The sequence below is a fragment of the Lactuca virosa genome, chromosome 7 (genome assembly GCF_052849685.1).
Source record: "Lactuca virosa cultivar CGN04683 chromosome 7, Lactuca_virosa_CGN04683_v6, whole genome shotgun sequence".
Taxonomy (NCBI): Eukaryota; Viridiplantae; Streptophyta; class Magnoliopsida; order Asterales; family Asteraceae; genus Lactuca; species Lactuca virosa.
Window position 1 is genome coordinate 170,914,904 of NC_136432.1, and position 12,688 is coordinate 170,927,591.

At 36.6% G+C, this 12,688-nt stretch overlaps 2 protein-coding genes across 4 annotated transcripts; one reads left to right on the forward strand and one right to left on the reverse strand.

Annotated features, from left to right (window-relative positions):
- Positions 1 to 2,036: 2,036 nt before the first annotated feature.
- On the forward strand, positions 2,037 to 6,001 carry LOC145123883 (transcription factor GTE4-like). 3 transcript variants are annotated; one of them, XM_079059075.1, is made up of 6 exons: positions 2,038 to 2,578; positions 2,731 to 4,520; positions 4,594 to 4,648; positions 4,750 to 4,869; positions 4,986 to 5,072; positions 5,416 to 6,001. In XM_079059075.1, the coding sequence occupies exons 2-5, from the start codon at positions 2,769 to 2,771 to the stop codon at positions 5,051 to 5,053; spliced, it is 1,995 nt and encodes a 664-aa protein (XP_078915201.1). In that variant the 5' UTR covers positions 2,038 to 2,578; positions 2,731 to 2,768; the 3' UTR covers positions 5,054 to 5,072; positions 5,416 to 6,001. The 3 variants fall into 3 exon arrangements, with proteins under 3 accessions (XP_078915202.1, XP_078915201.1, XP_078915200.1); XM_079059076.1 differs by having other exon boundaries at positions 2,037 to 4,520; positions 4,986 to 5,067; XM_079059074.1 differs by having other exon boundaries at positions 2,038 to 4,520.
- Positions 6,002 to 8,368: 2,367 nt separating this feature from the next.
- On the reverse strand, positions 8,369 to 10,265 carry LOC145124778 (multiple organellar RNA editing factor 8, chloroplastic/mitochondrial-like). The gene is made up of 4 exons (XM_079060237.1): positions 9,836 to 10,265; positions 9,507 to 9,604; positions 9,351 to 9,416; positions 8,369 to 9,269 (listed from the first exon to the last, which is right to left on the reverse strand). Exons 1-4 carry the CDS (start codon positions 10,195 to 10,197, stop codon positions 8,620 to 8,622), a joined length of 1,176 nt encoding a protein of 391 aa, XP_078916363.1. The 5' UTR covers positions 10,198 to 10,265; the 3' UTR covers positions 8,369 to 8,619.
- Positions 10,266 to 12,688: the final 2,423 nt, after the last annotated feature.

A 12,688-nucleotide genomic window follows, 5' to 3' on the forward strand; every position in this document is an offset into this window, starting at 1 on the left:
GCCTTCAGGGCTAAGGGTAGAGATAGCCATTATGGCTAAGTGTAGAGATAGCCTTTGTGGCTAATGGTAGAGATAGATTTGATAGCTGATTGATATGTGATATGTGGTAGAGGTAGCTTTTATAGCTAATTGACATGTGATATGTGGTAGAGGTAGCTTTTATAGCTAATTGTTATGTGCTATGTGGTAGAGGTAGCTTTTATAGCTAACATGATATGTGGATTGTGTGTGTGGTATGCTTTGGGAAACTCACTAAGCTTCGTGCTTATATGTTTGTTTATGGTTTCAGGTATCATCGTTTTGGAAAGGAAGAGCCCGGATTGATCGCAATGCACACACCTATGATTTTCGCAATGAATGATTTTGGGACGGACTCTGATAAAAGTTCTACTTAATGAGGATTTGAAATGTTTGAAATAATTGGTATCAATGTTTTAACTATATTAAAAATGAAATTTTTACCCTTGATTTTTTGGGTCGTTACATATTTCAAATAGCCCTTGCGATGGGTGTTACAAAATCATAAAGATACCATACATATCTTATATAACTTAAGAGGACTTTCGTTGATTTATCGCAATGAGCACGTTTATAGGCCACATGACGTGTCTAATGGAGCTCTATTTGATAATAACAACATCTGGTAAAACTTCATTTTCCAACGTGTCGTTATATTTAGTAGGTTGTAGTTACGAGTTATATTTGGTTGCTTAATGACAATCTTTCATCTTCCATCTATCATTGTAACCGGTCTTCTTGCATGTATAAATAAGATATCATATAGTTGTTACATGAATATAGTTGTCATTTATGTTCCCTTTATTGTTGAATTTTCAGGTATTGGGTATAAATACGGTGGCTTAGGTGTGAAGAATGACAATGGAATGAGTTTCAACTTTTTAAAAAATGATCAAGTGAATGTCAAGTTGTTCTACAATACATAATTTAAATGTCAACACAATTAAATAGTTTCAAAGAACGTTATAAGAGCTATAATACTTATAAAAAACACATACTAAATACACTTTACTAAAAACAATTTTAGTCGGTTTCTTTTTTTATATCTAATTACCACTCAAATTTTTATTACTACAAATCTATTCTATTATAGATACTAATTATTGGCTATTTGACACTTTAACCTAAATGTCATATCGAAAGAATAACATACTTTGGGTTATCAGATTTTTGTTTATTTGATTAGGTTTAATCATTTTTTAATATAATTTTGAAAGAATATTCAATCAAACAAAAGAAGATTCAGTTTTTCGGTTTGGTTAACCGGATAAGCAAAATAAAATTTTAATTATATATTTATTTATCAAGATAAAAGGTTAGTGAAATAATTTGAAATTACTTGCAATGGTTTAATATATTTTTATCAACACACGTTTATACCCTTTGCATTTGATACTTTCGGTTTCCTTGCGCCAGAAACTGTGGAGCTACTCAATAGAGTCCAACGGGTCATGTATAGTAATGTTATGACTTCAAGATCTATAGATGTTGTTTTTAAAAGAATTAGTTTTGTCATCCAAAAAGGGGTTGCGGCACAGTTTGTTGCTCGTTTACCCGCTACGTGTAATACTTTCTTTTTATGTTTTATATAATAGATTATCAGGAAATCTTCACAAAAATCTTTTGACTTTATTAACGAAAAAACCACTCCTGATTTGTGCTAAATGCAAACGTTAACAGCATATAAGACATATTTTGCAAACATTTACTCGAGCTTAATTATTAAAAAAAAAATCAAAAGTTATTTTTTCGTTAATAGTGCAAAAGTATAATAATTTTTCTAAATATTTCCCCACAAATACACATACAAAATTTTACCAGATATAACTAAATAGTAACATTATATTTTATATTACACTATTCATAACATCACATTTAATTTGAAAATGACGTTGATTGAATTAAATTACACCAAAAAGGATTTTCGGCTGAAGAATGCCCTATGAGTAGTATAACTTTTCCCAAACCGACAATAATAGAAAAAGGCTGATTTTGTAAAGCATTTTTTTTCTTGTGAACAGAAAATAAAGAGACAATAGTGGAAGGACCATTCCTGCAACTTACCTCTCGAATGTGTGTAGTGGCAGAAAACCCCCAATTTCCATCGAAAGGCGCGTCTACAAAAACATAAAAACCACATAAACTATGCCTTTACGCTGATGCAGAAAGAACAGTTCATCGTCTTTGGTCAATCGCAAACACAAGCGCGTGAGTTCCCAAATTCACAATCCCCCACTAACGCTTCATCAGCAAGAGAGCAGAGTTCGGATCGATTACTCCCTTCTGAATCGTTGTTTGATTTTCGGTTCCCCAAGAACTCCAAACCCTAATTTTTAATTTTTTTTCTAATGTTCTAATTTTCTATTTTATTTTTATTTTTTTAAATTTTTTTTGATTTTCTTTTCCCTCTTTCGTTCCAGATTAGGTAGATCATCATACCCGTTGAAAACCCTAGTTCCGTACCGATTTTGATCTCTGTTTTCCATTGAATCGAACGATTTTGTCCCAGATCTGATGTTATGGTCGGATTTTTTGGAATTCTAGGGCTTGAATTTAGAAGGTTTGAAATTCTAGTGTTTGATTAAATCGTAATTCCGTTTCTTCGTCGGTTTGAACCCTAGCCTCGTTGATCGGATTCGATTTCTTCGTTTCTGAAGAAATCGGATTTAAATTTTTCTGAATTCTCTTTTTCGATTGCGATTTTTGTTATAGCGTTCTCCGGGGCGGCCGGCGGGGGTGTTCGTATATGTATGGCTTCAGGGATATTAGATGCGGACAAGATAAGCAAAGGAAAGAGTAAGTGGGGAGAGGAGGGTAATAAAGTCTACACGAGAAGATTCAAAAGGATCGCCAAGAACACCACCGCCGATACCCCCTCCTCCCCAACCACTACCGACACCGTCACCGTCGCCGCTACATCTCCGCCTACTACCAGAACCAACACATCCAATCCAGCTTCTCCACCCACCGCCACAAACAACGAGCAAAATCTAGCTACTGAAGACGCGAATTCGGAACATCAACATACTCTATCGCCGGTAGTAGAGGTATCAGATGATCATTCGGTTCAAATTGCCGCTTCCCCAAATCGGCCCACCGGGAACGGTGTGATAAAACCGGTTGTTGTTATTGTCGGCGATCGGGTTAAGATTAATTTAAAAGCGGCGAAGTCTAAGAATGAGATTATCGAGCTTAGAGAGAAGCTGAGAGCCGAGCTTAATCGAGTCCGACGTGTATCTCAGAAACTTGAAGATAAAGAAGCTGACACCTTCTCCGCTGTTCTTGCTGTTCCTGCCGACGTTGAAGCTTACAGTCATTCACAGTATTCAGGTAATGATATCATCGAGAGGAGAGCTTTGCTCAGAGTGAATTCAGAAATGGGTACTGATTTTGTGGACAGGAGAGCCTTGATGAGACTGAATTCTGATATGGGTTCGGCTCCCAATACTGACATGAGGCCTTTTAGGCAACTAAATGTATCAGTTGTGGATAACAACAACCATGGAGTCGGTGAGTTTGTTGAAAAAGAAAAAAGGACACCAAAGGCTAATCAGTATTACAGGAATTCAGATTTCCTTCTTGGAAAAGACAGATTACCACCTGAAACCAACAAGAGGCAGAAAGCTAATGGTGGAAGAAAACACAGCAAGGAATCAGATTATTCTTCTGGACATGAAAGACACAGGAATCAGATGTTCAAGAACTGCAACAATTTGCTTCAGAGGTTGATGAAGCACAAACATGGTTGGGTGTTTAACGAACCTGTTAATGCAAAGCTTCTTGGACTCCATGATTACCATGACATAATCAAACACCCGATGGATTTTGGCACAATTAAGAGTCGACTTGCTCAAAACTTCTACAAGTCTCCAATGGAGTTTGCAGAGGATGTGAGGCTGACTTTTTACAACGCCATGACATATAATCCAAAAGGACAAGATGTACATGTTATGGCAGAACAATTATCAAATATATTTGAAGAAAGGTGGTCAGTGATTGAATCTGAATCAAACCCAGATTGGAGATATGGAATGATTTATGATGCAAACACTCCAACTCCAACAAGTAGAACACCCACTTCAAGAAAAGCTCCTCATTTTGCACATGCTCCTTCAAGAACACTGTACAGGTCAGAATCCATGTCTTTACCTTTCATGAATCGGCCAAAACCCAAAATTGCCCCTCCAAGTAGGACACCAGCACCCAAGAAACCCAAAGCTAAAGATCCCAACAAGAGGAACATGACATATGAAGAGAAGCAAAAACTGAGTACAAATCTTCAAAGCTTACCTTCTGAAAAGCTCGACAACATTGTCCAAATCATCAAAAAGAAGAACACTTCACTTTCTCAACATGATGATGAGATTGAAGTTGATATCGATAGTGTTGATATAGAAACTCTATGGGAACTCGATCGGTTTGTCACAAATTACAAGAAGAGTTTGAGTAAACACAGAAGGAGAGCTGAACTTGCTCAACAAGCTAATCGAACTGTGTTACAAGTAAGATTTTATCATTATACTGTCTCTTTTTCTTTTTATCCTCCAAATTTTACATTTTAAGATGTAAATGCAGAACCCGAACCCTGTGACATCCACTATGGAGGCCCCGAAAGAAAATAATAAAACAAGTAAGATTATCTTTATCTTTATCTTTATCTTTATCTATCTAAGAATCAATGATGTTATTGATTTGATAGTAAATTGTGAATGTTTGTTAATGGTGTTGAAGGAGGTGAGAAGAGCATTGCTGGAAGTGGTGGTCCTGGTGAAGGAGGAGATAATGGGGTTGGAAGTAGTAGGTCTAGTAGTTCAAGCAGTTCTAGTAGTGATTCTGGATCATCTTCAAGTGGTAAGTTTTTATATTAATTTGATTCTTAAGTTGTAATAATCAACATTTTGAGTAGTTTAGTTTTGTTGTAATGTATATGTTTGATATGATTATGAATTATGAATATGATTATGCAGATTCAGATAGTGATAGTTCATCTGAAGATGGATCGGATGCAGATGCAGCTCATTCACCTACAACTTGAATGGCATAGATTAAGTAAGGTAAGCCAAACAATGAATTATATGTAGTTTTACTCTTTCAAAACTGATTTTAAAAATTCAAAAAAATGATTATTGCATTTAGTATATAAGAAAATATAAAGTTGGAAATATTCAATTCCGACGGTTTTATGTGCAATTACGACGGGGTGAGAATCGGAATCGGAATCGGAATTGGAATTCTTTGAGTTCATTTTTCAGTAACTCGGTATTTAATTATTAATTTAATATGATATCTTTGATGGCAACTTGATAAATCTTTTTTCAACGTTACTAATCTTCCATATTTGCAGTTATTATGTGTTTTTGACTAAAAATTGTTTGTTTGGTTTATGGTTTGTTGCAGATTTTCATCAACAACTCAACTGACAGGTGTCCTAAGTCCTAACAAAGAAAAAGAAAAAGAATGTTTTTGTGCAAGTGCAATTGGCCGAGATTGTTGATTGTTGATTTGTAATTAAAGATGGTGCCTTGCCTTTTGTTATTAGCAAGTAGAAATTAGTAGTAGTAGTAGCAGGGTGTATGATATAAGAGAGTTGGATTGTGGGCCCCATGCGATCAATCAACAAAAATATATATATATATATATATATATATATATATATATATATATATATATATATATATATATATATATATATATATATATAAGTTGCCAAATAGGTTTTGAATTTGGATGGGGGTAGGCTTGGAAAACCACAAATGCAGTTGTGCTTTTTTGCTCATTCTTTGTGTATTATCTCCCTCCCTTTCTCTCTCATAAGTTGTTAAGTTGGAGGAAATGAAAACTATAGCACAAGGAGCAGCTAGTCATGACATGTATAGTTTTGGGTTTTGCTTGTTAGTAGTTAAATAGATGTTCTGTTGTTCTTCTATCACTTGTTTAAGCATTGTTAGTTAGTGTTTCAATAAGTTTAAAGATTTTGATATTATGCTTAAATCCCATATTTGCCCAAGACTTCTTTGTTAAACTTGCAAACTTAATGGGGTTTGAAACCTCCTTTTGCTTTAGAACAAGGGGTATTGCTATAAAAGCCCTTATATTTACATGTGTGGTTATGCCTTAATTTTGTTTTTATGTTTAGTTATGCTTCTATTTCCTTATGTTTTTTTCATTTTAACCGTTGTTACCAAAATTTGCATCCTCTTAGTCGGTTATTATCGTCATAGAAGCTCTCATATTTACACATCACAACCACCACCTTTTGCTACCAACAACACTGTCTACTACCACTAGCACCACCATCTGCCATAACAACCATCGCCACACACCACCATATTTTGAGATCAAAAGACTACTATTTGCCACCATGGGGGAAATCTACACACACACAAACCACCACCACCTAATGCCACCTTTATCCCTCCATCACAATAACCCTTAACCACCTTTTTAAAGACCACAAACACCTTAACATCATCACCCTTAACCTCCTTTAAAGCCACTGTTCACCCACCTTCATAAACCTGTAATAATCGACATTCTAGCTGCCATCATCTTCTCCTTGACCTGCACACACACAAAGATTTACCGCCATCACTATAGCCCATCTGAATCAAGAGGTTGTGGTGCAATTCAAATCAGAAAAAGAAGATGAAGGGAGTGAAACGAACAAGACGAGAAGGGGGTGCACTCTATTGTTGTTACATACATGCATGAGGGGGAAAAAATATAAACACAAACCATGAAATCGATACACTCCATCATTCAAAGCTACCTTCAACGCTCAACGCTAGAGTTCTTCATTCGATGGAGGCGGCTAGGGTTTCGTCTGAGGGGATGGTGGTGAAGGCAAACAAGGTGTTGAAGACGAATCCTCCTAAAGGTGGTAGTGGTGGTGGTCGACTACCCACATGTGATGGTGGTTGCTTTGTGTTAAGATGTACAGGTGACCTATTACCCACATGTAACCTGATAAAAAGTCATAAGTGACAAAAATTATCCAAAATACAAGGTATTAATTGACATAAATTAGAACTTAGGACATAATCACACATTTTATGTAAATATAAGGGTTTTTATGGCAATAACACTTTGAACAAACATGAAAACTTCAAATGTTTTGTTTGTGCATGTTTATCTAGGTGTGGTGTTAGGTTCAAATCTAGGCATCAATTTGTTAAACATTTAATCTTGATAGATATGATTGGTTGTTTCTTTTCTATTTTATCCAACCTTTTTAATTAATATTGATGAATATTATGAAATTTGTTTTTTTTTTTTTTTGGAAAGTGAAAGTAACTTGTCATTTATATTGTGATATAGCCCTAATTATATTCATTCTCATTCTAGAAAAGAAAGACGGCTTGTGCTTGTTCTACGGCATTATAGTATTAAGATATAGGGAGTGTTTGAGATATGCTTATTTAAAACAAGTTAGGTTTTTTTTTTTTTTTTGTAAAAGTGTTAGTTAGCAAATTAGGTTAAAACTAAGTTTAAAAATTGTTATGATTAACTTATCCGGTACCAAACGTAATAATCTAATAAGTTATTTTTAGTATATGATAATGTCTATTTAATTTTTAATTGAATAAGAGTATCAAAAACACTTTATTTAAATCAGTAAGAATGAAGTAACTTGTCAAAAACTAAATCAATAAATGGTTTTGATATTCTTGTATCTAAACATTTAAAATAGTTTATTACAGATGACAAATTGTAAAAAATCAATAACTACTTCAACTAAATAATGTCAAACACTTGACGCTTGTCAGATGAACCAACTCGTTGTTGAATTTTATTTTCCCATTAGAAGGGGCTCACACATGTTCTACAATACCCTTTGAAAAGTTATTTTTAGTACTATTATATGATAAGTTATTTTCAGTCTCTTTGTGGTGTCTGCCTGTCTGGTGGAATTTTCAAGTCCCTTCCTTTGTTTTGACTAACAATTGCATTTATTGGACAGGCGATTTGAATCTTTCTTCTTTAAAAGAAAGGGTTTTGATGCTTAAAATAAATGCTTATATATTTCAAAGTTTAAAATCCTAAGAAAAAAAAACCTTTTACTTTCATACCATCGTTTCTCAATTCAATTGTTTCTTTGAATTTTCCTTGTAGAATTCAAGGAAATACATAGATTACACAAGTTGAAGTGGAGCGACTTATGAGTCCACTTTCCTTTTAAAAAAACTGTCGATGTACAACTCAAATTATAAATAACTTACAGAGTTGAAACAGGAATATAAGATTTACAGATCCTTCACAGTTAAACATACTAAGATGAGATTAGAATAATGTTTGTGGAGGACAAGATGAAAGAAATCATACGCAAATATGACAAAATCACAAATCCAGATAAAGCTAATAGCTAATAGCTGCAATAGCATTAATTAAAATAAATCCACATCACTTGCAACCATAAATAAATAGGTTCATAACTAAATGCAGCATAAAATAAATAGACCCATCATGATTGTCACTAAGCTATACAATATACGATGATACCTCAAGTTTGTGACAAAAACCTTTTGAACCAAAGTACCATTACTCATTAACTAAACCAGAACAAAAAACACACAACCGGAATGGAATCAGCCATTCCCATTATTAATAGTTGGCTGCAGGGGGCGGCATAGGCATGTCTCTCCCAGGTACATCCTGATTCTGGTATGGATTCCCACCACCTACATTCTGAGGAGGAGGAGGAGGAGGAGGAGGATAATTACTATTTTGCCCTTGATACCCTTGTCCTCCATTGTTCTGTCCATTCCATCCTCCCTGCTGCTGGTAATTAGGAGGCGGCGGCCTCATTCCTCCTCCCATGTTTGGCGGCCCTCCATTGTAAGGTGGCGGTGGTCCATTCCAGTTGTTGTTGGACTGAGGACCTCCATACCCCATGTTACTAGGTGGTGGACCTCCTCCCATGTTATTGGGTGGTGGACCTCCTCCCATGTTATTGGGTGGTGGGCCACCTCCCATATTGGGTGGTGGTCCACCCATGTTGCTGGGTGGTGGACCACCCAAGTAGTTAGGTGGTGATGGTGGGCCGCCCATGGGTGGTGGTGGACCGCCCATAACTGGTGGTCCACGGTTGCTCTGCATGTTCTCTCTTCTTCTTTCGAAATTTCTTGACCGGTCAAAGTTGCGAGGCCTGTCATTCCTCCTGTTCCTCTCATTGGCTCGAGCATTGTTTCTAATCCACTCCTCATGGTACTTTGGATCATAAGGAACAGCCTTCCCATCAATAAATGGTTCACCTACACCAAAAAAATACATAATAATATATTAAATCTAACATTATAATTCAAAGTCAAGAATGTAGCTGTTTAGTGAATTACCTCCATAATCTTTGTTCTTAACATCCAAGTAAGAATCAGGAAGCACCCAACGAACTCCAGGTAACTCTGATATATAAACAATGAGAATTTGATCAGTCAATGTATCACTATATCATTGACAAATTAAATGATTTGAGGATTCAAAGATTTGATTACCCTTAATCTTGTAAGAAACTTCTTCAGACACAAGGGCTCCAAATGCATAATAGCATCTTGTCGAAACCGAGTAGATCTTCATTCTTGCTTCATCGTAACTAAAAAAAACAAATAATGGAGTTTAATCGAAGCATATAACTCCAACCAGGTGTTTAAAAGAATAACAAACACAAACTCCGAAAGCAGATGTGACTATTGACTACTACACAGTCTAAAGTTACATCCTTGATCCTTGTCATAATCAAAAAGAAAACCATCGAGCAATTTGTATAAACAAGTAACATATTCGGTTAATAAAAAATAGGGAAAAAAAATATAATCATTCTTACCTGCCAACAACCTTGGCTAGGGTATTGATATACGAATCAATTATCTCATCTCTAGTCGGTTCGCCTTCGGGTTTCTCCACCACGACAAGCCAGTGCTCAAAATCGCAGCCATCGAGAAGAATTGTCTCCTTTGGGGGGCGATTTGACCAATTAGGGTTCGAATCATTCAGAGAAGATGTGGTGAGTCGGGTAGAGAAAGCACGGGTATTGGTAGCCGCAAGTGAGGAGTGACGGATATTAGCGGCGGCGATGGTGACAATAGGGCGTAAACGTTGAAGATAAGCAGAGGTAGTGAATGAACGAGGGATTAGGGTTTGATTGGCGGAGGAGAGAAGGGTGCGAAGGAGAACGCGAGTCGCCATTTTTAGCGATTTTCGAGTGTCTTTGGGGTTCTGGACGTTTAAAACCCTAGTTATCGATGAGGGTTTAGGTTCTCTTCATAGACGATGAGGTGCAATGTCGAAATTGCCCTTTGAGCGAGTCGGTAGAATTATCTTCAAGCGAATTGCGTGAATGGTCCATAAAGTATTCTCTAACTTACATTTTCGTTACAACTTTTTAACAAGGTTACATAAAGGATAAAACATGTCAAAAAAATAATAATAATAAAATAAAATAAATTAGGTTTAGTTTCTTAAGTATTCTTTAATCCACATATTATGATTGAACTTGTTTGGATTCATTACGTCTTTATGACAGTTGACGTAGGTAACATAGTTTAGGTTTTGTTCAAATTTAGTCTCATAAGTTTTTTTGTCTGTATATTACCATTGAATTTGTTTGGACTGTCTGCATTACATTTTTATAAATTTGTTTGGATTATTCATATTACATCCTTATTATCTGGCAGCTCCATTTGTCTTCTATTTTACAACTAAATTGCATTTTTATTAGCTTGTATGAGAGGGTTTTCAGTTTGAGCTCGATCGTACACTTCTACTTAATCTTTCATCTTCTTTAAACTCCCATAATTCTTTCGTTTGAAGTCGGAATGATATTTTTTTTTTTCAACAAGTAGTGTATAATATTTATACTTCATTCTAGTTAAATGGTTCTAATATGATTATCGATTATCATTATTGGTCTAAACTGGCTCTGATTCCAAACTAGGACGGACCAATTGCTCACCCTAGTTCCAACTAAGCATCATTGGTTTGGTCGGTCTTTAAGACCTAAGCAACTACCTAATATTATGTGGTGTCATCAAATATTCGTGTTTTTGCTAATACATTTTTGAAGAAAAAAATATGTGTGCTTTCATAATTAATCATGATCCATGAAGATATAAGTTATGTCTATTTTTAGGTTAATAGCTTATAAGGATAACATAGTTTACCTTTATTTCAGGGTTACCCCTGTAACATCCCAAAATTTGAGGCCAAAAAAAATGTTTTAAATTAAGTAATTCTCAACATAGTTTACCAAAACATTTCCCATGTCATATCATTTGCAAACAAAAATATAACAATGTGTCTGAAAATCATAATGTCAAAGTAAAATCAATCAGAGTACAATCCCATAAAACTCCATGCGGAAATCATGTGTGTGATGCGCTGCTACGCCGCCGGCTCTTTCCCCTTGGACGAAGAGGTACCTGAAACAAAAAGTGAAATTGTAAGCACAAAGCTTAGTGAGTTCCCCCATCATACCACATACCACATAACACCGTCGGTATCTTTCAACCGGTAACTGCCATCAGTATCTTTCAACCTGTAACCATCATCGGTATCTTTCAACCGGTATACGCCATCGGTATCTTTCAACCGGTAATTGGGGACTATTTCACCCCCTAGTACTAGCATACCGTAACGAGAGGTAATCATACAGTCAGGCATAACTGGGTAGGGACAACTAATCCCTTCTACACACATAGCATATCACACAGGCATATCCCATGACCATAACACATTAACATACCAAGATAATTATCACAAAGACAATCATCTCAAACATAACTACCCACTGGTGGGCCGGCATTGGTGCCTTAGACCCACCCCTACTGGAAGGTAACTCACCTCGTAGTAGTAGCTGCCGATCTGTGCGGGAACTCTCTGTCTGCTGCTGCTGCTCCGTAAATCCTCCGGCTATAATTCCCACAAAACACTCAATCAGGGTCTGATAACTACTCTTATGGTAGAATGACTATTTTACCCCTGACCTAGTCAAAGTCAAGCCAAAGTCAACTTCCAGCTGACCTGACTCGCCGAGTTGGGCCGCCAACTCGTCGAGTCCTTATCCATCTAATTGTCCTCATTCCCGTCCCTACTCGTCGAGTTAGGCAATGACTCGACGAGTTCTCCTCCTATTCGAACATCGAATGATCCTTTATCCGACTCGCCGAGTTCATCTTCATCTGAAGAATAAGTCCTATCCTAAACTCGCCGAGTTGTATGAACAACTCGTCGAGTTCATCTTCATATGCTGGGAGATTGCCTTGGACTCGTCGAGTCTGTTCATGCACTCGCCGAGTCCCATGAACTCCAGGTCCAAGGCTAAGTCTAATACGTTGGGTCACTCCTTTGGATCCTCTAAAACTCTTACATCACCCAACTGGGTTCCTTCGAACCCTAACAGAAAAAGGGAGTCAAGTCTTCGACTCGCCGAGTCCCAAGAACGACTCGTCGAGTCGATAACGTCCAGCTCTAATTCTTCGATTTCTGAAGTGCAACTCTTGTCCAAATGATAGATCTATGCCCCTAAGATCGATCTAGCACGTAAAGTTACAAACTTTACGTGCATGCATGGGACTTTGAGCCTAAAATGCCCAAAAAGAAGCTCTTAAGATGCATGGAGCCTTCCATGGGTGCAAAAGCAACCCCTAACTGCCTTGTGACCCCTCCAAGGTCCTAGATC

Coding starts and splice junctions, on each gene's coding strand:
- LOC145123883 (XM_079059076.1), top strand. CDS start 2,769: ATGGCTTCAGGGATATTAGATGCGGACAAGATAAGCAAAGGAAAGAGT. Junction 4,521..4,593: donor CTAATCGAACTGTGTTACAA/GTAAGATTTTAT, acceptor ATGTAAATGCAG/AACCCGAACCCTGTGACATC. Junction 4,649..4,749: donor GAAAGAAAATAATAAAACAA/GTAAGATTATCT, acceptor ATGGTGTTGAAG/GAGGTGAGAAGAGCATTGCT.
- LOC145124778 (XM_079060237.1), bottom strand. CDS start 10,197: ATGGCGACTCGCGTTCTCCTTCGCACCCTTCTCTCCTCCGCCAATCAA. Junction 9,417..9,506: donor AGTTTCTTACAAGATTAAGG/GTAATCAAATCT, acceptor TTTATATATCAG/AGTTACCTGGAGTTCGTTGG. Junction 9,270..9,350: donor TAAGAACAAAGATTATGGAG/GTAATTCACTAA, acceptor TTTTTGGTGTAG/GTGAACCATTTATTGATGGG.